Raw genomic sequence first — 20,923 nt, forward strand, 5'->3', positions numbered from 1 at the left:
GCACTGCTAATGCGCACCAACCACATATGGGAATTCAGTCCATAGAATCAAACCAGAGCTAAATAGCCCCTGCCCGAAACACCCATTAGGTAGATGCCAGGACCTCAATACCAACTGATCTGCTCCTACCGCACCACGCTGCCTGCTAACACAGACACAGCTTGAAGCATTTCTTGCAACTTTCATAGAGAAAAACTTTCTTAACAGAAATTAAATTACTGACTGTTTAAAACTAGAGACACATCCAGTCTCAGAATTTGGACCTGGCTTCAGATGTTCCAAAGCTCAGAGGTGTTTGATCAAGAATTTTGATTCAAATTTCTATAAACCATATAAAAGGGAACTGTGCAGTTGGGTATAGATCTGACTTGCATGTAAAGCACATGCACTTGATGTAAACTCTGTTTTAGGGGGGCTTTCTCACAAGGACAAGATTATTATTCACCTGGTGGGTTCATACATTTATAAAGAAAATGGTGGGAAATAAAACATGTTTGTTGGCATATATCCAGCAAATTTTATCTCTAAAGGCAACCATACTCTGGAGATTTGCCCTTTTGTGTTTCTTTTTTTTTCTTCTCTCATCCAAGCAAGCTGTTCAGACAGCTTCTTCTGAAACTGTTAACAAGAAAATTCCATAAGCAGATTATTCCTTTTTTCTTAATACGTGAAGTTTTAAAATAAAATGCATGCAATAAGTCTTCAGCATATGCTCAGTACACTTATTTCTTGTTTCTTATTTTATGGTCACTTAATTCTTCTCTGACTCACAATTCATCTATCATTTTCCATTCTCACTATGACTTGTTATGAGATTCTTCTCTATGAATACATATACCACACAGCTCTGTTAACTGCCTTTCCTACATACCTCCTATTTGCTGCTTATTAACAACCAGCCTTCCTGAATCAAGAGCTACTCTCACCTTTGACAGAGTATGAAAGTGTAGCATTTCAGAAATGATGCACTGAGATACAGTGCTGTCTTTCCTTAGAGGTCCACAAAAATGCTAATGACGTAAGTCCCTTTATTAAGTATGGAATTCTAATGACCCTGTGACATAAAATCTGTTCTTTGAAAGTCAAACCTAAACACAGATGTACTTTTTGATGTCTGTTAGCAAAAATTGTATCAGCTATTGCCCTGCTCTAGGCAGAAGTTAAGGATTGAGTAAAATATGCTTTACAGTGGTAGCATCTGGGCAAATAACAAGCTGTCAAATCAATGACAGTTCTACTGTGGCATGTGAGGAAAAAGGCAAAACCTTTGAGGCATTCAGACTGCAGTGTTGCACTGGATCTCATTGCTGTTGCCAAAAGGCTTTTCACGGCAATTAAATTTCCTGAAAACAACCCCTCCTCCTGAATGCTGAAAGGGCTCAAACTCATGTTCGCACCACAATACAAAAGTTAATATAGTAATCTGAAAGTAGGACAATCTCTTTTTTCCCCAAATTTCAAGGTCAGACAAAAATGCTAAGTGTCTAACCTTCTACCTTAACTACCAATAACAGAGGATACTAGATACATGGTAAAAATGAATTAGTAGAGTAGAACAATATAATAGTTACACCCATACAGTTTCCTACACATAAAAGTAGGCGAGTTTGACACAGTGGTGATAAAAGGATCCTCTTTTGAATTTATATCTTAAATGACTCTGCCCTTGATAATTCAGACCTTCTTGAAAGATGTCAACTTACATAAACTGACATTAGCTCTGACTTATACAGTGCCTCTCAAGTTAGAGAACCAAACTGACATCTCCAAATATTCAACGTATTCTGTCTCTATGATCACCCTGTCAGATCCCAATGCCTCACATACTTGTATACTTACTGCTATCATGTTTTAATAAACCTGTCTAGGTTGCACCTGTTCAAAGGTTCGTGGAACATATCTACTCATGGTCTCACAATAATCAAGAGGTGACAGCTGTCCCTGTAGCCAATTCTAACATTTCTATCATATTTAGAGACACGGACAAATTTAATTAGCTGTTCATATTTAGCCCACATTTCCCTAAGAAGATTCATGGGGCTATAAAGACCTGAGCCATGCAGTCTCAAGACAGGTTGGCATCTGATACTGCAAGTTATGAGAACAATGGACTGTTTCCATATACGTGTGTCTCCTTTGTTTCTTTTTTTTTTTAAGTAAGAACAGTTAGTGAATACTGTTGCTGATTCTTTCTGTGAAAGCTTTCTTTTAAGGAAAAGACAATCAATGTCAAATACCGGTTAAGGAAAATACTACTAATCCTTGGCACTTCTTGCACACTCATATCAAAATAGTAGTGCCTGCCATTTTTCTAAAGTTTTCTAAAGTAGATGATATTGAAGTGTTTTCTAAAATAAATCACTAGTTTTGCAATCTTTCTAAGGGAATGTATTTAGCATCAGTTTTTAAAAAGATACTAGTTCTGATTTTATTCAAATTATTAGCCTCTAATCATACCTGCTTATTGCAATCATTTAATAAAAAAAAGAAAAAAAAGGAAAAGCAGAAATCTCCTCATATCCTCAGGAAGAAACAATTTACCTTCATCTTCAGAGAATGTCTCTTCCATCTTAAAATGACTACCTGTAAGAGGTAAGAGAAAGACTTAACTCATATCATAAGATGAAATGCAGCTTCACTCCACCAGCTATTAGCAAACTCTTCCAAAGGTTTCTTTTTCCTGCTTAGGTCAGCAACTCAAAACAAGAGCCGAGCAAGCACAGGGTTTTTCCCTGGCAAAACATTTACTCAAAATATATCACTTGCCCTTCCCCCCAAAAAGAATGTTTTAATCCAATACAGATACACATTTTTCTAAATATCAAAGAGGTTTAGACATTCGCAGCTAAATGACTATAGTTGGAAGAGGCAAGAAGTTGGTATGTAAAGGATACTAACTTTCTGCTCCTTTGAGATGAGACCTAAAGTCTTCTCCCTTCTCTCTATCTGCTCTTGTCTAGTAAGCCCACCAAGGGAGTAACTTCATGACAAACTGACTACTTTGTACATATATTTATCCAAAAAAGACATTTTGAAATTGATCTTCCTCATTTATTGTTCTGCAGTTCATATACTCTTCCTGAGGCCTGGAATAGGTACTCTTTGTCAAGAAATAGTTATTTACTTTCTCTTTTCAAGGTCAGCTTTTAACTCCACATCCAATTCACCTATCCACATAGCAGAAATTATCTTCTGGTGATGTGATCAAGCAACTACATATTTTCCTCCCACAACTCCCCCCCACCCCCAAACCTTTAACATTAGGTATCACATTCACCTTCTGTAGCACCTCCCAGCTTAAAAGGGATCCAGTCAGCAGCCCTCAGCTCTTAAGGCAAACGGTGGGGAATGAAGTGAGTGGGCCACCCTAGGTACCACACAAGCACAATGACATCCACACGGTCCCATTCAGAAACTAATGCCAAAACCACCTCTGGGGCATAAAGGGGATCTCCACCACCTGTACACAGAGACTGGGACTGTGCAACAAGGGTTCTGCTGAGAGATTTCTCCCCTATTTCTGCCTTGGCAGCCATGGAAGTCCTGGTCCGGCAAGCTCTCTGAAGAGCCTCCATGTCCCAAGTCATGGGAGAACATGGGCAGCTGAGAGGTCTTCAAAGTTACCCTTAAATACTCTTCATCACACAAGGCACTGTACGTTCTTTCTTTATAGGTTTGTACTTTCCCTGTTTGCTGGCTTTAAGATGGTTTTTGGTCTTATACATACCAACTGGTCACTGCGTTTGTTTATTTACTTCCATTACGTCCATGCCTAGCTCTTCCCTACAGTGTAACTGCTTGCATCATATCATCTCCTCCTTGTAATTTTTACTTTGCACATCTTCTTTTCCATTTTCTTTCAAAAAATTGCAATCTGATAAACTTCATTTATGAAGCCTGGCAATTTCCAGAATATCATCTTTAAAGTGAACTTTAGGGTTCTTCTACCAGACTTTTTCCCCATTTTTCACTCTCTGATCACCAATAAAATTTGAGGCTGAATTATGGATTCTATCAGCTCTCCCAAGGTACCTCAACAGCCTGAAAATTGCTAATAATGCTTCACAATTTCTTCATATTTTAAATCTGTCATGTAAAATTGATACCTTTAGGAAGTTGGGTTTTTCTCTCTCAAACACTACACTATTTCTCAAACTTAGTAATACAATCTCATAACTAATTGCCTTGTCCTTACTCAGGTAACTGCCTGCATGTTGCTAAACGAATCCTGTATCTCAGAATCCTGACTAGTCCTCTCCTCATTTTACTTGTCAGTGCTTCCTGAATTTCATCCACTCATTGCTATGTTTCTGGCAATTTTCAGATGCACTGAGCTTTCAGCTGCTGATCTATTTTATCTACTCCCGTCCTTGGTTTTCCGTTTCTTTGCCCTCCACATCTCTTGTGAAGATTTTGGGGTGGTTTTTAATAAGAAGCCTGTTGCATTGGAGCTGCAATTTAGATGAGTCTAACAACAGGTAACTAAAATAGTATGGAAAAGAGCTCATGAGAAGGAAGGACAGCTACATCTATCTCCACTCACTACTAACACAGAATTAATTCAAACTGGCTAAACCAATTCTTCATTTGCAGCCAATTACCTAATGGCCCACTATTGTTCTCTGTGATTTCGTGCAGTGCCTAACTTCCTAGCACTTCTTTCTGCACTGGAAAATTTCCCTGTACCTTGCATAAGAAATCCAAAAAGACCATTCTCTTATTTTTTACTGTTTTTCTTGCTGGAGAAATACAGAGGACCTCTCCTGGGTCAATTTCCAGATGTGTCTTTGTATAAAATGAAGCGTACAACACAGTTTATTTCTAAACAAAACAAGGTACTGGTCTTGTTTCAGATAAACATGTACCTCAGAATTCTACAATTATCATATTGTTTTCAGGCCAAGACATCCATACCCATTCTCCATTTGCGTTGCAATTTGGGACTAGATGCTTCTCTCTGTTTAGGAAGCTGTTTTATTTTCAGTTTTCAAATAGCTGATCTTGTTTCTTTAACTGCAAACAGGAGCTGACAACTCCAGAAGGCTTTTGTTGTTGTCCTTATTGTTCTTACTGGCTTTTCAGGAATCCAGGAAGATCACAATGCAGATATACTAAAAACAGTCTCTATAGCGTGCACACACCCTGATGGTGCAAGCAGGCAGCAGAATACCACGAAGAAACTTCCACGTAAATGTTCTTTTTCAGGGTAGATTTATAGTTTCATTATTTAGAACCCTTCTTTGGTCTTTAAACTGGTAGTATACCACAGGACTTACTCTCTCCCTGACTCAGGGTCACACACAGACTCCTGGTAAGACTAACTTCATGTGTTGTGTATGTCAACTCCTACACCTATCAGTGGCAAAACTCACTATTTTTAATGGTTCTATCTTCACAGACAAAGAGGATGCAATATTCTGAGAAATGTCCACAACCTGGATGACTTCTGCCAGATTCATGAAGGAGCTGAGCCTGAAAACTATTTTTACATTTATTCAAATAGTAATTCTTTCTTGCATCACTGGTTTATTCTTCCTCCTCTTGCACTGCCTGGCAGCAAAGCCTTCTGCTATCTTCCAGATCTTTCATGGTATGAATATGGTCTTTTACAACTTACAAACGCTTTGTACGTTATCTTTGACAAAACAGCCCTATGTAAAAAAAAAAAAGTCATACTTGATTTGCTAGCACAGCTTAAAGACAAGCTGAAATGCCTGATTCAAAAGTCAAAACCAGTAACTGTTAAAAAGCCATTCTCATAACCTTAAGGGCAAATTTCTCCATCAGGGACTGCCAGTAAAAGGTTCTGATTCTAGTTCATGGAATAGTACTGGAGAAATAGCTCTGGAGACAACATTGTCACTAATGTTAGAATAGGATCCAAAAAAACCTCAAAAATTGTAAGCAGGGGACAGATTGCAGTGACAGGTTTTATGTTCTATTACTTACGGATTGCAAACGTAAGCCAAAACTTGTTTTTATGATGCCACAAAAATGAACAAAACTTATTTCTGGGTTGGAAAGTAAGCAGCTAAATATGAGATTTACGTTTGTTGCTGTTGTGTAATACTGCTGGACTAATTCCAGCCACTAAACTCTCCAGCTGTCCCTCAACAGGTGTAAAGTGGTTTCACTAACTTTGTACTTCTGCAAAAACACGTTAGAACTATTTGGGGAGCCTGAAAACCTTGAATATTATGGCTATGCCGTTCTTAAGGACTGAGAGTCATGACCCCAACTTAACTCTTTTAACTACATAATTGCAAACTATCCTTCCAAAATGATGCTCAAATGTACCAGTATCAATGTCTTTGTCGGTCTGTGAAACTACAATCTTCCGATGCTGTAAGCACATTTGTAATCTTTCAGCATAAGCACTGAACGACAAGTCCCATAACTGAATATTAAAAAACTCAAATTTCTTCAACGTGTCCCACCACTAAGCTAGTTAACCAATTATATTATAGATTTCATCCACTTTCTCTCTTCCTATTAAAAAACAATATATAAAAGAAGTAACTACACACAATTTGAAAGTGAAATAAAAAAGTTGAGGTTGAATTTGTTCTTTCATCAACAAATCCCACCAGATCTTTAGCTTTTCTGCAATATTGGGTTTAGAAAAATATGTAACTTCCACCAATTAGCTGCTATACAAGCTTTAACTTAAAAGCCTGACACAGATAAAAAAAAAAAAAAAAATTAAAAAAAAAAAAACACTTTGGCGGTACTGCTTTCCAAAATAACATCAATGAGGTAGGTTAGCAGTTGCTTTTGCAGCCAAAGGCTTCTCATGTACGTCAGTCTTATGGGTGCTTTACGAGAAGCAATCAGGCTTAACAACCTCTGCCTAATATTACAGGCTTTATTTACCTGAGCCCCCTAGTTACCTGAGGAGTCTTTCAGTGAGTCTACTCATGTGGATACAAGTTATTGAACGTCTGCTTTTGTACTTCAGGCACAGAAAACACGAAACATGAATGTTGTTCATGTAACTTTTAGGACCCCTAAATATTTTGGGAGGGAAACTTTTTTTGTCCTTTTTTTTTTTTTTTTCCCCCTGGCAGGATAGGACTACACTCGTGCCATCTATTTAAATTCAATTCAAACAACATATGGCAGAATATTACTTTTAAAACGTAAATGACAAAACCACGTCTCACAGATGCGACTGCAAGATAGAGCAAGCCCGTCCAGAGCGACAACACATGGAGGTGTGTGCAACAAAAAGCAAAACTAACAAACAAACAAAAAACACCCCACCAAAACCTCCAAACAACCACAAAGCAAAGAAAGGAAGGAGGCGGCACCGGGTGCGTAGGCACGCTCACCTCAGGGCTGCCAGGGCTAATCCTGAGCAGGCAGCTGGCGCCAGGCCCTCGGCGACGGGCGGCCCGCCGCGCCGAAGGGGTCTGCCGCCACCGCTGGGGCCGCAGAGCCTGGCCGCCGAACTCCCGCCCGGCCTTCCTCCGCCGCCCGGCGGGGCCGGCGGGCTCTCCGGGCCGCCGGGGGGAGCCCGCGGCCGGCTGGCGAGGAGGCGGCGGGCCGGGGCCGGCGGGCCGGGCCTGCCGCCGGGGAGGATGGCGGCGGGCAGCGCCACCGCGCGGGGGCGGTGCCAGGGCGTCCCTCCCCGAGCATCAGAATTCTTGTGTAAATTAGCGTCTTAAAATCCCGTCGGGTCCTGTTGACCTCAAGGTGAGGGTTTTTATGCTTCAACACACGCTGGAAGACCCGACCAGCAGCTCCTGGGTTTATTTTTATTTTCATTGATGCCAGGAAAGGTGAGATCCAGTCTGGGAGTGCTTTAAAAAAACTACTGTCCTGTGAACAGCGGTAAGGATACCATTTCGTGAATATTCTACAGTGGTACGATAAATCTTTGATAAAAGTGAATACAGAAATTCTGTCTTCACGTAGTAATTTGGACAAGTACATGCTGAGTATTTTTTTAATTTTCACAGTAAATCATCTTTGGTCTACACGAACAAGTTTCTTGGACCACATATAAAAAGCTGACAAAAATTATTAAGATGAAGGTAGGGTGTACATTTAGGATCACAGTTCCACCTGAGAAGAAGCTAGCTTGAAAGACGGATCAGGCTTGTTAGGAACCTTCCACGTACGCAGAGTGACATGAAGCTGCTCTTGGGGAATATGGCAGCGCTTAGGGTTGTCAGGAAATGGAGGAAGGGCCATAAATAGGTGCTGGTAACTAGAGGTGACCCCTCCCTTCCTAACAGCCAGTTTGTGGTCTGTTTTTGAACAATGCTTGGTATTGGTCGTTTTGAGAAGGTCATCAAAACTAAAATTTAGACATTTGTAAGACAGTTCTTACAGAAATCATAGCTGAAATAAAGTGCAAGTTGTAATTCTACTTAAGGGAAACAATGACCTTCGTTTCACTGTGGGCCACATGTGACTAACTTGGTTAATACGTACACTGCTACTCACTTTAAAATATATGCATTTTCTCCTACTGCAATATATAGTCAATTTGCAGCCCAAATTACTCATTAGGAAGTCTGTTTTCTAAAAGTACATTTCAAAAGTCCAGTTAAGCAATAAGATAAAAAATTATATAAAAATACAACCTTGGTCTTAATAAATACATAATCTTAAATTATTTATTCTAGCTTTATATTTAAAAACAGAAGATTGTATTCTCAATAATTAGATTGGATTACCCTAGATACTTGAATTCCACTTTTGAGATTTTTATTTGCTTGTTAACATTTTACAGAGTCTAAAAAGTGTACCCTTCATTTCACCTTTTGTACCTAATAAGATGTCAGCTGCGCAGTCTTGTAGTTCTTTATATTTAATGATCTGAAATGTAAATGAAGAGAAACTTATCAGATTTTTGTAGAATATCACTGTACAAATTACAGAAGTTTTGTAAAAATTAAAAACTGTGATATACCCAGTCCTGTAGTTAGATTTAATGACTTGAATCCTCATGAAGTCAGATTTATTTCAATAGAGCTCTGCATGAGAGCAAGAATCTACACTAGCAAATCCAATTATAGGATTATGGTCCAAGTATCAGAAGATAAGCTTTCCATTGGAAAGTACATAAAGAACTGTAATTCAGTGGAGGAAGCAGATGATTTGAAAAATGTCTTACCACATTTCTTAAAATCTATGAGCTATGAGCTTCATACTTACAATAAATTCAGTTCACAATTCTCATTCTATTAAACCTAGGAATAATGACGCAAACATAAATAAATACATTCTTTAGAATTCTTAGGAGGGAAATAGTGGAGAATTTGAAATACTAGTTTTAATTTCTCTCTGTGGAATTTCTGTTGGGTATGTGAAAATTTTCTCTTTACAAATATTTTTACTGAATCCATCATAACTATTTCTGTGAGCACATAGTGATACTTCACCATCAGTCCCCCCCTTTCAATTTTGAAACCTACTTCACATACAGTTAGGTTTTTTTCCCAATAAAAACATTTCATTTCGGAACATGAATTTTTATTTGGTTGATAAAACAATAATACAAACAATTACACTAAGAAAGCTACTTAGACCAATACAGCATTCTTTTCCCTTTTACTAGTTTAAAAACACCAGTGCATACATGGAAGGTTGTACTTTCTTACATCAGTTTTGGTAGTTACCACCAACCAAAAAGTTACTTTCAATTCTTTCTTACTTTCCATTAGTAATGAAAAGCAAAGTGGAGCAATACGTAGCTTCTGGTTCTGCCTTGTCAGTGTAAATAAAACCTTCAAACTATCCCTGCAACTTAAAAAGTGATTATGCGAATGCCAATACATGGTGAAATAAAGTAAACAGAACAGCGATGGGGGAATAAGGGAGGTGTATTTCTTAGACTTCACATATGATATGTAAAAGACAAATCACAAATGTAAAGCAGATTCCTCTAAGAGAGTTTTTCAAATTTATTTCTAAACTATTTCATGTTACTCAAGGAGTATGCAATATGCTTAACTGTTCTACCTGCAATCTTAGAATTCTGCATTTGAAAGTGGTTTCTCTAAATAACTCAAAAGAACACAATCTTGATTTTTTGCTTGAATTACAACAGAGCCAAAACCAGAAAAAAAGTTTGTTTAAATAAAAGGTTTATAGCTTAGTAAGATTAAAAAAATAAAGAATTATGTGCTTGTCTACCTATATACATACACTGTGTACTATAAATCTCTTCTAACATTGCACAGTGACATGTCTGTAGTTAGGAATCCAATTTGAGTGCCATTGTTTCAAAAGCTTCACCGGCTTAGATTACCTAATATCATGTTTTCCAGCAGAGGGAGCCAATTTTATTCCATAAACATAAGGGAAAACAAAAACATTTACACAGGAACATTCCTAGTCTTTTTACATTTATCAAGTCAGAAAAGAATAAAAATTAATAATTTTTCAGTGACATCTGTATAGCATGATTCTGAAGGTCTCTCAAAAGCCTTATAAAGTAACCTGAATTTACAGAAGAGAGTTGGAATAAATTTTGAAAGCCAAGTTCCTTATACATTTCTTACCCTTTTGTTAATAATTCATTCCTTCATTTATTCAATTATTTTAGACAGCAATAAACAGCTGTGCTAATGGCTTTTGGTAGACAGCATACATGAAACATGAACTCAAAGGAGCTTACCTTGTGACATTTAAAGTTATTATGCTTCTAACAGGTCTGCTTTTTGGTCCAGCGGGAGGATGAAAAATCTGTTTTTCTTTATTAGTTGTGACAGCCTTAGATTTTTTAATTACATAAGGGTCAGCGGAATGGCTTGGGTAAGGATCAAATGTGCCTCCTTTCATGCCCCCTGACTGAAAAAAAAACTTTTTGAAGTGCCAATCTACAATATAATTGAGTAAATTAAAGTATTTTTCATGCAAAAGCAAGTAAGAATACTGAATAGCAGACTGCATCATATTATATAAAAAAAAACCAAAACAAAAATCAAAAACAAATATTCCTTAAATTTGCAATGGAAACTTTAAGGAAAATTTTAGTCATTATTTTGATGAATTCTCAGTTTCAAATGTTCTTTCATAACTCTGGATTTTGAGGAAAGGAGCTTGAAAATGTGACAGAAAAAGTAAAAACATAACTCACTAAAATGAGCTATGTTGTGGCAAAAAAAGGGAATTCCTTTGTCACTAGTAGTTTACTAGTACACCTCCATGTCCAGTACTGGTGTAGGGATTCTTACATAAAGCAGGGCTTGGGCATTATTATCAATGTGCTTTCTGACATACAGGACTGAATACAGCATTGGCTTTTCCTGAAATGTTACGTCCACTAGTAGTAGTACAAGAGTGGCAAATTTTAGTTAAAAAATATGCAGAGACCTGATTAATTCTTTGCAATCCCCTAGTACAGCTGAACCCCACAGACTGCTGAGGCTGCATTCCTGAAAAGTGTGGCAATAAGCAATTCAATCAACAATAAAGCAATTTTTCCCATAAGAATTTATATAGCAGAGGGAAAGTGTGCAGTAGCTTGGGAAGTACACTTAATTTAAATATAAGGGAAAAGCATATATGGTATGAAAGATGGAGAGCCTGAAGCAGGATCACGAGCATTGTCAGCCAGCCAAGGTGCTGACTTTCTAGCAGCTAACTTTTCTGAACAGATTTCCATTCTGAAAGATCTCACCTGCCTCATCAATGAGGCCAAACACCCAACACAATTATTCATGTGTAAGCATTTTTGCAGTCTCTTTCTGAATAGTTATATTTTCCTTGCTATCATCATCTTCCTCAGGTGAATCAATGTCAGTCAAATAAGGGTGAAGGACATAATAATAGGAAAACAGTGGTTAGCAGAGCACTGTGTTAAATGACTGACAATGGAACTCCAAAATGAAGAGCTGAAAAGTGACAGATTAAGGGGCGTTACTGTATTAGGTATCTGGAGTCATTTAAGAGAGAGGTATTTATGCATCTTAAACCCATTTCAAAGTGAAATTAAGGTTTAGCCTAAGGTGAGTGGCATAAATCTAATATCTCATCTCAAAAAAAATATATCAAAATGGAATGCTTTATGGAATGGAAAAATATCCATTCAGATTTTAAGAAATAATGACACTAAGCAACTGGAACTAATGAACTATGTTCCTATATACCCTTCTACTAACCCCAGGCTTTATTTCTTATGCCCTCTAAGCCCTGCCACATATATTTATTCCCATCCTTTTCCTCCTTTTCTCCTAAATACTAAAGAGTTGGCAAATTCTAAAGTGGATTGCAAATTTGTGTCTGCTGATGGACGAGCAACAGATAATTCCTGAGTTTATTCTGCAGTCTTTCCCTGAGCAGAGGGACTAACCTGACATTTTCTGCTCCTTCCAGCTATCCATTCCCATCACACTTCTCAGAATTATCTTTTAGATGTTTGTCTTTATAGGGTGAGAGTAATTAGCAGGTTCAAAAATGATAGAAGTGACTGACAGAGTCCAAAATAGGAGAGCATTTCATTTTGCAACAGTAATCTAGTCTTATTTATTGTATAACCTTCTGCTTTTTATCTTTTTGTGGTGTGTGCAGTCAACTAACTGTATGTTAACAGCACTATGCAGATTTTAAAGAGAAACACTTTTTAGGTTACTTGAAACTGGTTAGCAGTTGTTGTTGGGTCAAACAAGATTTCAGTGCTTTGTAAACTGAAAACAAAGTAAATGGAATAATGCCTTTTGTAAGAAAAATAAGAAATTAGTAGCAAAACCTAACCTTTATTTTTATCTTATGTACTATAAGCAAAGCTTTTAGCAGGAAATATCTGAATATTTATCTTTTGTCTCCAGTAGCTATAAGACAAACTAACCTTTTTAGCAGGAGAACTTGGTTTGAAAGGTGGTGCAATTGGCTTCTCTGGAGGTGGTTTCTTCACAGGTGGCAAAGGTTTGTCATTAAAATAAGGATTCATGTCAAAATAGTCCTGGGGATATAGATTTAACTTGAAAGGCCCTCCTTTAGCCAATCGTTTATGCTCCTCTTGCACTTTCTGTAAAACAAATACTTTGAAAGAAACAATCTTGAGGATTTTTACTGTATATTATTCTAAGAGAAAAATGGAAAGCATTTAAATTTAGTCTTGGAGAATGTTCACTCTAACTTTCTTTGCTCTTTGATGATCAAGGTATTTTATATACCCACCATGTATAATGGAACATAGATTCACTAACCAGGAAGCGCAACAATCACTGTGAAAGTATGGTAGGAAAAGCACTGTGCATTTAAGATGTGTCTAATGGTATTGTATACCTGTATCTTGGGCATACATGCACACATACATGCTTGAAAATTCTGCCTGCATGCAGTCCAGCCACTCACCCTTGTGAACCCTGGCCACTACATTTCCCAGATTCTGAGCACCTTACTAAGCTGAACTTCTCTAGGAATTAGTTCTTTGTACCATGCAAGATGTTGACTATTCTTCCCAGATTCCATTTTAAAATAAAATAGGTTAAAACATTACGAACAATTAAAAGACAAGCATAAAATGTACCATCAGTAATACACGATCACCTGGTAATGCATGCTAATGTCTCAGAACAAATTCCCTTTTTTCTATCCAGTGGAAACAATCCCACCTCCCTCTTTTCTCTGTTCTTCTCATTTTCTGCACTGGATACTTAATTTTGACACTGAATTTGTCTCAACTGCAGGTAGCTGAATTGTTTCTTCTAATCTTGTTCTTACCCTAGACCATAAAATGTCCTCCTGCTGCCATTTTTCAGTACATATGATGAAAATATAACTAAAATCAGTGCAAGCACATTTACAAGTTTTCTTAGATTTATGAATTTATATGAAAAAAGGAAGAAGTTTTTTTTATATAGTATCTAGGATAATGAGGTCCCATTCTTCTGACAACAACATAGAAGTATTATTGTTCTTGCTATTGGCATTGTTTGGTCATTACTGTATTATAGCTTAAGGTCTCCAAATATAAAATTAAGGTCAAATCCTGAATGGTAGAACTTGTGTGGGATACTGCCAGATGTCTCAAAGAAAAAATAATAAATGAAAAATACCTAAATATTTTTTAATACAGGATGGTCATTAATTTGTTTTCCTTCCTCCACTTTGTAAATAAATATTAGTGATTTCAAGCTAAAGGAAACACCACAGGGAACAAAAAGTTCATGTAAATTTTAATAAATAATCATAACACTAATACATAATAAAGACAAATATTTTTACCTTTGCATTTATTCTTTCTACTTCATACCCATCAGGTTCATGTGGATATTGTTCACCTATGGTAAGATTTGCATAACTGTAAAAACAAAATTAATTACTTAGGTGTTCAAAACTCAAGAAACATTTAATAAAATACTCTGCAAGAAGCAATATTGTGAAGTTACCCGTATCCAGTTCCTTTCTTTCCTGGATTAGTATAAAAATTCTTTCCAGGAGGAATGTATCTTTCTTTGGCTTTCAGTTGTGGACTGAAGTATGCATACGAACCTCCTATGGTTCCATAATAGCTGCCAAGTCCACATCTGAAAATAGCAAATGAACATATTAATTAATGTTTTGCAAATATTTCAGGCTACCCATATCTAGTGTGCTAAAATGACAGTAAGTAGAAAACCCAAGCAATATATACATCTCAAGAGTTAAATATAAAACCAGATCAGATCCACTGTCCATGGAATCTACTACTATAGCAATTCCGTGCACAGTGTTACGGACAAAAAAGAAACAAGTTGGTGGCAGAGATGAAGTGTTAAAGTATCTTAATAACATAAATATGTTTAATAGAGATCGTTTTAATTATGCGCCGACAAGTAACAGTGGTAGAGACAGATTCACAAATGGAGACCAGAGGAGTAGGTTAAACAGACTTGATGCTTGATGACAAGAGGACAGTCTTTCCCACAAGTTTACAGAGAACAGTAAGTTAGTGCTGGTATGATAATGGAGTGGCAGGCAACGTCTGCCCAGACAGGGTACCTGTCTGAAAGGGTTTTTTAATGGGAGATGTCAGGACTAGTTAACTTTCTGTCTTGTCACAGAAGGAAAGTAAAAGGAGGCATAGCTCATTTAGGAGAAATACTTCTGCCCACAAAGCTGCAGGAATTCACAAAGACTGTATTTTAAAGACCAGCTTGAAAATCAGTATTTGCTGACAAGCGTAGGACATGCTCTCAAAGTACATGATCATACAGCCACTAGAGGAAAAAAGGACCAAGACAAACTAATGAAATAGCTGAGTGGCAATTTGGTCCACTAAGCTGCAGCTACAGTGGTCCAAAAAAACCCCAACCAACCAACCCTCTGTCCCCACGCCCCAAAACAGAACAGAAAAAAATAAACAGGAGCTACTATATGAGATCTGTCAACTACTCCAGATAGCTGAGGTAATCTGCTTTGCCTGTACTGTCTGCACTTATTGTGGGGAGAGAGTAAAGTGTCTCAATGAGCTCCTACTTAAAAGGGCCATTAATGAATACTGACAGGATTAGGATGCCCAGATAACATTTTTCATCTTTGCACAAAACTCTAACCTACCTGTTCATTACCCTCCCCTTATTTAGGGACTTCATAAACTCATATATAGAAAAAAATGGGCAAACTGACAGTGCACAGACAACATTTATCTTGGTGTTTCCTAGCTCTTAAGTGCTTCATTTCATATTCTTCACATGTCACGTCTGTGTGTAGGCTTTTTATATGCCAGTAACAAAGTAACAGAGAACACACATATGAAGAAAAGAAAGGCCCAGGCTTCAGTCATATCTTCAGAATATGACATCTTTGCAACCTTTCCATTTGCAGCTAACAACAAATGTGGCTCCAATGTAAAGATTCCCAAGAGCTGCTTATCATTCAGACAGCCAAGAACAACAACTCAGAGAACAGCAACAGAGCTCTGTGCTAGTTCCTCAGTTACAATGGGAGTCAGTTTTGGATATAAGAAATGTATAATCGCTCTCCATAATTGCTTCAGGGTTCCATTAAAAGACAACCTAACCACATTCCCAGCCTCTGCTTTGTGCTACTCTGCCAGTACAGATTTAGGGGAGGATAAAGACAATAAAGAACCTGCCCTAAAGTTCATGTCTAGATGAATTCAGAAGTCTTACAACAAGAATAAGAGCACGAGCTGCTGCACCAACAGCCAAGAAGTGCATTTGTGGAGGCAGTATGTGGAAAAGAGCACATCAGTAAGTCTTCATTGTAAGCAAGACTCCCACTGTTGGTCTCAGAACCCAGGAAGTAAGTGAACAGGACTCTTATTGACTGACATGTGCCTAGGTGTTTCTAACAGTTAAACCCTTATAAATAATTTGGTTGCTATGAAGTCAAGTTGTAGCTGAAAGAAAGTTTTGAACACAGGACTCGCACATTGTCTGTCCCATCAGAAATAGCACACATATATCCAACAGAAAGCCTACACACCATGTCTTACATTCCTATTAAAAGCTAAGGTGTTCCTTTAACATACAACAGAACATAGAACATGCTAATCCTTGCATCCTAATATATATATATATATATAAAAAAATAAACAAAAGGTTACTCTCCAAACAAAAGCAAAGCTGCAGAAAGATATGACTAAATGTAACCACAAGACTGTAAGAACCAGGCCCTGTACATAGACTGAATCCTCCTGTCTAAGAACAAAACAAGATTGTATAGTTATAAATGAGTAGCCAGGCTCTATCTGTTTTTCACATGTGAATAATAATAGTTATATGACACTAATTTCATTGGTGTCATTTTGTCATGCAATTAATGTTGTGCAAATAGCAAAGATGTATTTATTTTAGTACTCTACATATATTCCTCAGCTCTGTAACATGTTCTGATCATCCTATAGGATAATTGGTATTTTTTTAGCAAAAAGATAATGGATATGGATTTGCTGAGAGAAAAATGCTGCACCTGGATAATGGCCCCTTTTCCTACTGTTTATGCAATATATATGCCATCTCTATTTTGGGAGGCTCGGAAATGGGAAAGAGAAGATATTGCATCCAACAAGTTCCAACAGATTTTCTCCTAAATTAAAATGAAATATTCATTTGTTAATTATCCATATCCTTTTCCCATAGCCATCTTCATTTTCATCGAAAGTAAAAAGCTAAAGGTAATGTTTATAGCAAAAAACACTAGTTAAGAGCAAGCATCAGGACTTGATTTCTACCTGTGTTCAGCCTTCCCTATGTTGCTGCTCAAAATTCTTCGCTCAGTACTGACTAACACCACATTGTATAAAACAACAGTATTGTACTCTTATTGCAGGTTTTATAACAAATAATCTGTGAAAATCATCTTTAGCGTACAGAAAAGAAAAAAGGTCAATTTAAAACATTTTCACAACACTTACGGCAATTTGTCTCCATTAGTTGGAAGGAAAGCTTTGCCCAAATTTTTCTTTGATTCTGCCAATCTATAGCGTCTCCTTAGCTGAACAGGGTTTGAGTAGGCTTCACCATCGAAAATCCTCACAAACTGAGGCTCAAAATAACCTGCCTGCAGAGCTGACAATGTTTTGGTTCCCCCAGGAAACATCTGTCTGTTCTTGCTCGCAGCTTCATTAAAAGGGCCTTTAAAAAAGTAAGCACTGTAAATAGCTGTTCGATGTTAGTGCTTCTCTTAGCCTACATTAAAAAAATAAGGTCCGGATCTGGGTGGCTCAAAGAATGTACTGCAGAGCATTTAACTTGTAAAACATGCATGTAAATGGTTGTGTCTGAAAGACAATGCTATGAGAAGGTATTCACAGCATCTCGTTTTAGTTTTCTAACCCCGGCACTTGCTTTACAGGCAATGGAGAGAGATTGGTTACTCCAGGCTACAATTCAGAGCTATTTACATACTACTACTACGTACTACTATTACTCTGAGTAATACTTCAGAGGAGCATCTCTCTCTCTCTCCCACTGATTACAGACCAGGTCAAATAGCTTAAGTGCCTCCAGTTGGGTTTTGAATCCCCAGCAGCTCAGTGTGGTGGAAGTGTATCAGCCAGGGTTCTGGTGGACACGTTCATCACTGACACAACAACACAGCAGAAGTGTCTGTATTGAGAAGCCAGGAATATTTTGCATTATCACTTCAAAGCAGCTACTGAGAGTTAACCTCTGTAACCTTACTAATTACAAAAATTACCTTTCTCAATGAGTATTCTCATTAAACAACAACAAAAAAAGGAAAAGACAGGATGGGGAATCTCACACACGTGAGTCAGATCAGAACAAAAAAAAATTGCATCTCTAGTTTAAAAATAATGACAATCTAAGTGTCAATGACAGAAAACCTGCCGAAAGAGCATAGAAAAAACACTATTGTTTTTCACAAAAGCAGAAAAATAGTGGTAACTTGCAGATAATTAATATTAAAAAGAAATGTATACACTAAAAGATTTTATCAGTCTTATTATGCATAGATTTTTTTCAGTTTTACTGGACTTCTCCTTTCTTCGATATATTCATTCCAATCTATCAAGCCTTTCTCTTAATAATACAGACCTGAGCAAAGAATATGCATGAAAAAACAGTTCCTTCTAATAAAAAAAAAAAACAAACCACATTAGAAAATAGTGATTCTGAAAGTAAATGGATACTAGAGCTGGTCCCTGTCACTAAACAGTGATTAAAATTAAATGTACTTACGCATATAATGTGATACATATTTATCTCCAATGGTAACATAACCCATTTCACTGAAGAGGCCAATCCTCTCCATATCACTTTTCCCTTCCGCAGGCATGGCTGGATCTGTGTGACGGTGCACTGCACTAAAAGGGTGGAAGTATCCTTGTTTATTTGTTCTACTGCAAAAGTCTATGAGCAGTCCACACCTGTAAACAAAATGTTTATTAAAGTAAAATGCAAGAATTTTTGGTTAAAAATACTAGCAATAAATGTAATCTGAAGAAAGTAATCTACAATATGTTTGACAGCTTTGGTGCTTATACAACAAATGGACTATGTGGGATTTAGACACCATTAAATCTCCTCTGTTAAATTCAAAACATGACCAGAGAGAGAAAATCAAATGCTTTTGTTTTGTGATAAATCAGTGCAATTCTTACTGAATTTTCATAGCTGGGTCAAAACTTATAACAGATGTCTTCAGAGTACTAAGATGAGAGGTTTTGGTGGCATTAACAGCTAGTCATAAAACATGCCGAGCAGCTTCCTTCTTCATGTTGTGGCTTATCTCTAGCAATAGCTTTCAGTCACTTTCTAACAATGGTATAGAAGGTCGGTGTATGGACAAATCTGTGGTAAAATGTAAAAGTGGAATTTTGGAAGCCCTCTAACTAATCCAAGACCTGGTCATGGTTAAATGTATTTCCAATTTCTTATTGGTTTTAATGCAAGTGATTTACAGTCAATGTTAGTTTTTCCTCATCATCACCCTCATTGGAGCCTGACAGAACTATGGAAAATGCCTAGTCAACAAGTGTAAGGAACTCAAGGGCTTGAACAGAGAGCATGCTTAGCACTAGGATTACCAGGGGTCTGATTCCCAGAGTGAAAACTAGTAGAGATGGGAATCAGATTCAGCTAGGGGAAGAACTGCCTTGAGGAGGAAAATAACAATATATGGTAGGTTCACCAGGAATGGAAATTAAGGCAGAATAAAGTGGTTAATACGTTAGTAAAGCTATTTCTTGAAAGTCATGAAACATAAAAATTATCCAAAAAATCAAGGATATGCAAACAAATAGCTGAAGTATCTGTGTCCACACAGCTTGAAAGAGAGCAGGGAAGTTAAGAAGACATTAGAGTGGAATACAGATTAAAGACAATGTAGATCAAGTCCCATGTTGGTATTAACTATGGAGGTGAAGGCAAGATGGAAGATAGCAATGAAAATAGGCAGCAGAAAACTCTGAGAGATTAGTATCACATATTAGCTGTATCTGGCATGGGGGTGCTGAGTAGAAAAGCACCAGCAGTGGAAATCTGTATAATAATATAGACTTTATATATTTTATTATAAGAAATAATATGCTGGAAAATTGTGTATGATGGAAGGGCTAGCCACATTTTGCTTATGCTCAGCACGCAGGATGGACAGCATGCAGAAGTTTTAAAAAGTTTAAAGCAATTTTTTTTGCAAGGTGCAGAGGTTCACACAGTGTAAAATGACCATCGCTTCGTCAGGTAAACTCACTACTGTTCTTTGGTAGATCTAGATGTTGGGTAAGGAACCGAAGGGCAGGTGACAACAAATGGCACTGAAAGAAGAGATGACAGAAAGCCGACCCTTGGAAACAAACTTAAGGGCTCGCTGTTGTGAAGCTAGTTGGCATTATTGATGAGAAGGATAGGAGTAATTTATCGAAAATAAACAGACCTGGAATTAAACTCTACGGTGTAAAGCAAGGGTCGTTGCTCAAGGGATTAACGGGAAGGATTTTTGGACCTCAGCAGTTCGATGCGACTGAGGAGATGTAACGAGGCGGACGAGGCTGGCCTGGCAGTAGCAGAACTGCCAGTCAGCAGGCGGGCAAGCACGGTTCTGCAGCGTCTCCCGAGGAGCTGGTAGGGAAGGTGAGGACACACCAGTATTTTGCCACAGAGCGGTGGCACCACATAAACCGTCTGAAGTGCAGCTGCGGTTGGTTGCCCAAGCCAAAGCAAGCTCGACGCAGTACGCCAGAGCGCGCCGGCCCAGCGCTAAGCGCGACAGCACCGCAGGGTACGGAAAGCCGGCGAAATCGAGAGGGAACCGAGCGGCACCGCGGCCGCCTACTCGCCGGAGCCGGTACCTCACTCGCCTGGACGGCCGCCGGCAGGAGCGAGAGGCGGTGCGGCGGGGAGCGCCCGCGGCCGCCGCCCCCCGGCTCTGTTGGTGCCGGTTGCCCAGGAGGCGGGAAAGCCCAACCGGCAGAGCGGGCAAGTCTCGCCTATCGCCCCCCGCCCCCGGCTCCCCGCATTGGTACGGCCCAAGGCGATCGCGGCTGCGCAGCACC

General features: G+C 38.1%; 1 protein-coding gene and 1 long non-coding RNA gene across 5 annotated transcripts in view; both read right to left on the bottom strand.

Moving 5' to 3' along the window:
* LOC142030905 (uncharacterized) overlaps positions 1 to 7,542 on the bottom strand; it is a 115,881-nt gene extending 108,339 nt beyond the window's left edge. For all 3 annotated transcript variants that reach the window (XR_012650353.1, XR_012650352.1, XR_012650347.1), the window contains exons 1-2: positions 7,332 to 7,542; positions 2,542 to 2,583 (exon numbers count right to left, since the gene is read on the bottom strand). This is a non-coding gene — a long non-coding RNA (uncharacterized LOC142030905). The remainder of the gene's footprint in view (positions 1 to 2,541; positions 2,584 to 7,331) is intronic.
* Positions 7,543 to 7,904: 362 nt separating this feature from the next.
* On the bottom strand, positions 7,905 to 20,823 carry CFAP96 (cilia and flagella associated protein 96). 2 transcript variants are annotated; one of them, XM_075041687.1, is made up of 8 exons: positions 20,720 to 20,823; positions 18,609 to 18,796; positions 17,321 to 17,540; positions 14,349 to 14,486; positions 14,185 to 14,260; positions 12,803 to 12,982; positions 10,631 to 10,803; positions 7,905 to 8,826 (listed from the first exon to the last, which is right to left on the bottom strand). In XM_075041687.1, exons 2-8 carry the CDS (start codon positions 18,703 to 18,705, stop codon positions 8,778 to 8,780), a joined length of 933 nt encoding a protein of 310 aa, XP_074897788.1. In that variant the 5' UTR covers positions 18,706 to 18,796; positions 20,720 to 20,823; the 3' UTR covers positions 7,905 to 8,777. The 2 variants fall into 2 exon arrangements, with proteins under 2 accessions (XP_074897788.1, XP_074897778.1); XM_075041677.1 differs by having other exon boundaries at positions 20,305 to 20,823.
* Between the last annotated feature and the right edge of the window lie 100 nt (positions 20,824 to 20,923).

The sequence above is a fragment of the Buteo buteo genome, chromosome 1 (genome assembly GCF_964188355.1).
Source record: "Buteo buteo chromosome 1, bButBut1.hap1.1, whole genome shotgun sequence".
Classification (NCBI taxonomy): Eukaryota; Metazoa; Chordata; class Aves; order Accipitriformes; family Accipitridae; genus Buteo; species Buteo buteo.

Coding starts and splice junctions, on each gene's coding strand:
- CFAP96 (XM_075041687.1), bottom strand. CDS start 18,705: ATGCCTGCGGAAGGGAAAAGTGATATGGAGAGGATTGGCCTCTTCAGT. Junction 14,261..14,348: donor AAGAAAGGAACTGGATACGG/GTAACTTCACAA, acceptor TTGTTTTTACAG/TTATGCAAATCTTACCATAG. Junction 12,983..14,184: donor TAGAAAGAATAAATGCAAAG/GTAAAAATATTT, acceptor TTTGTTTTACAG/AAAGTGCAAGAGGAGCATAA.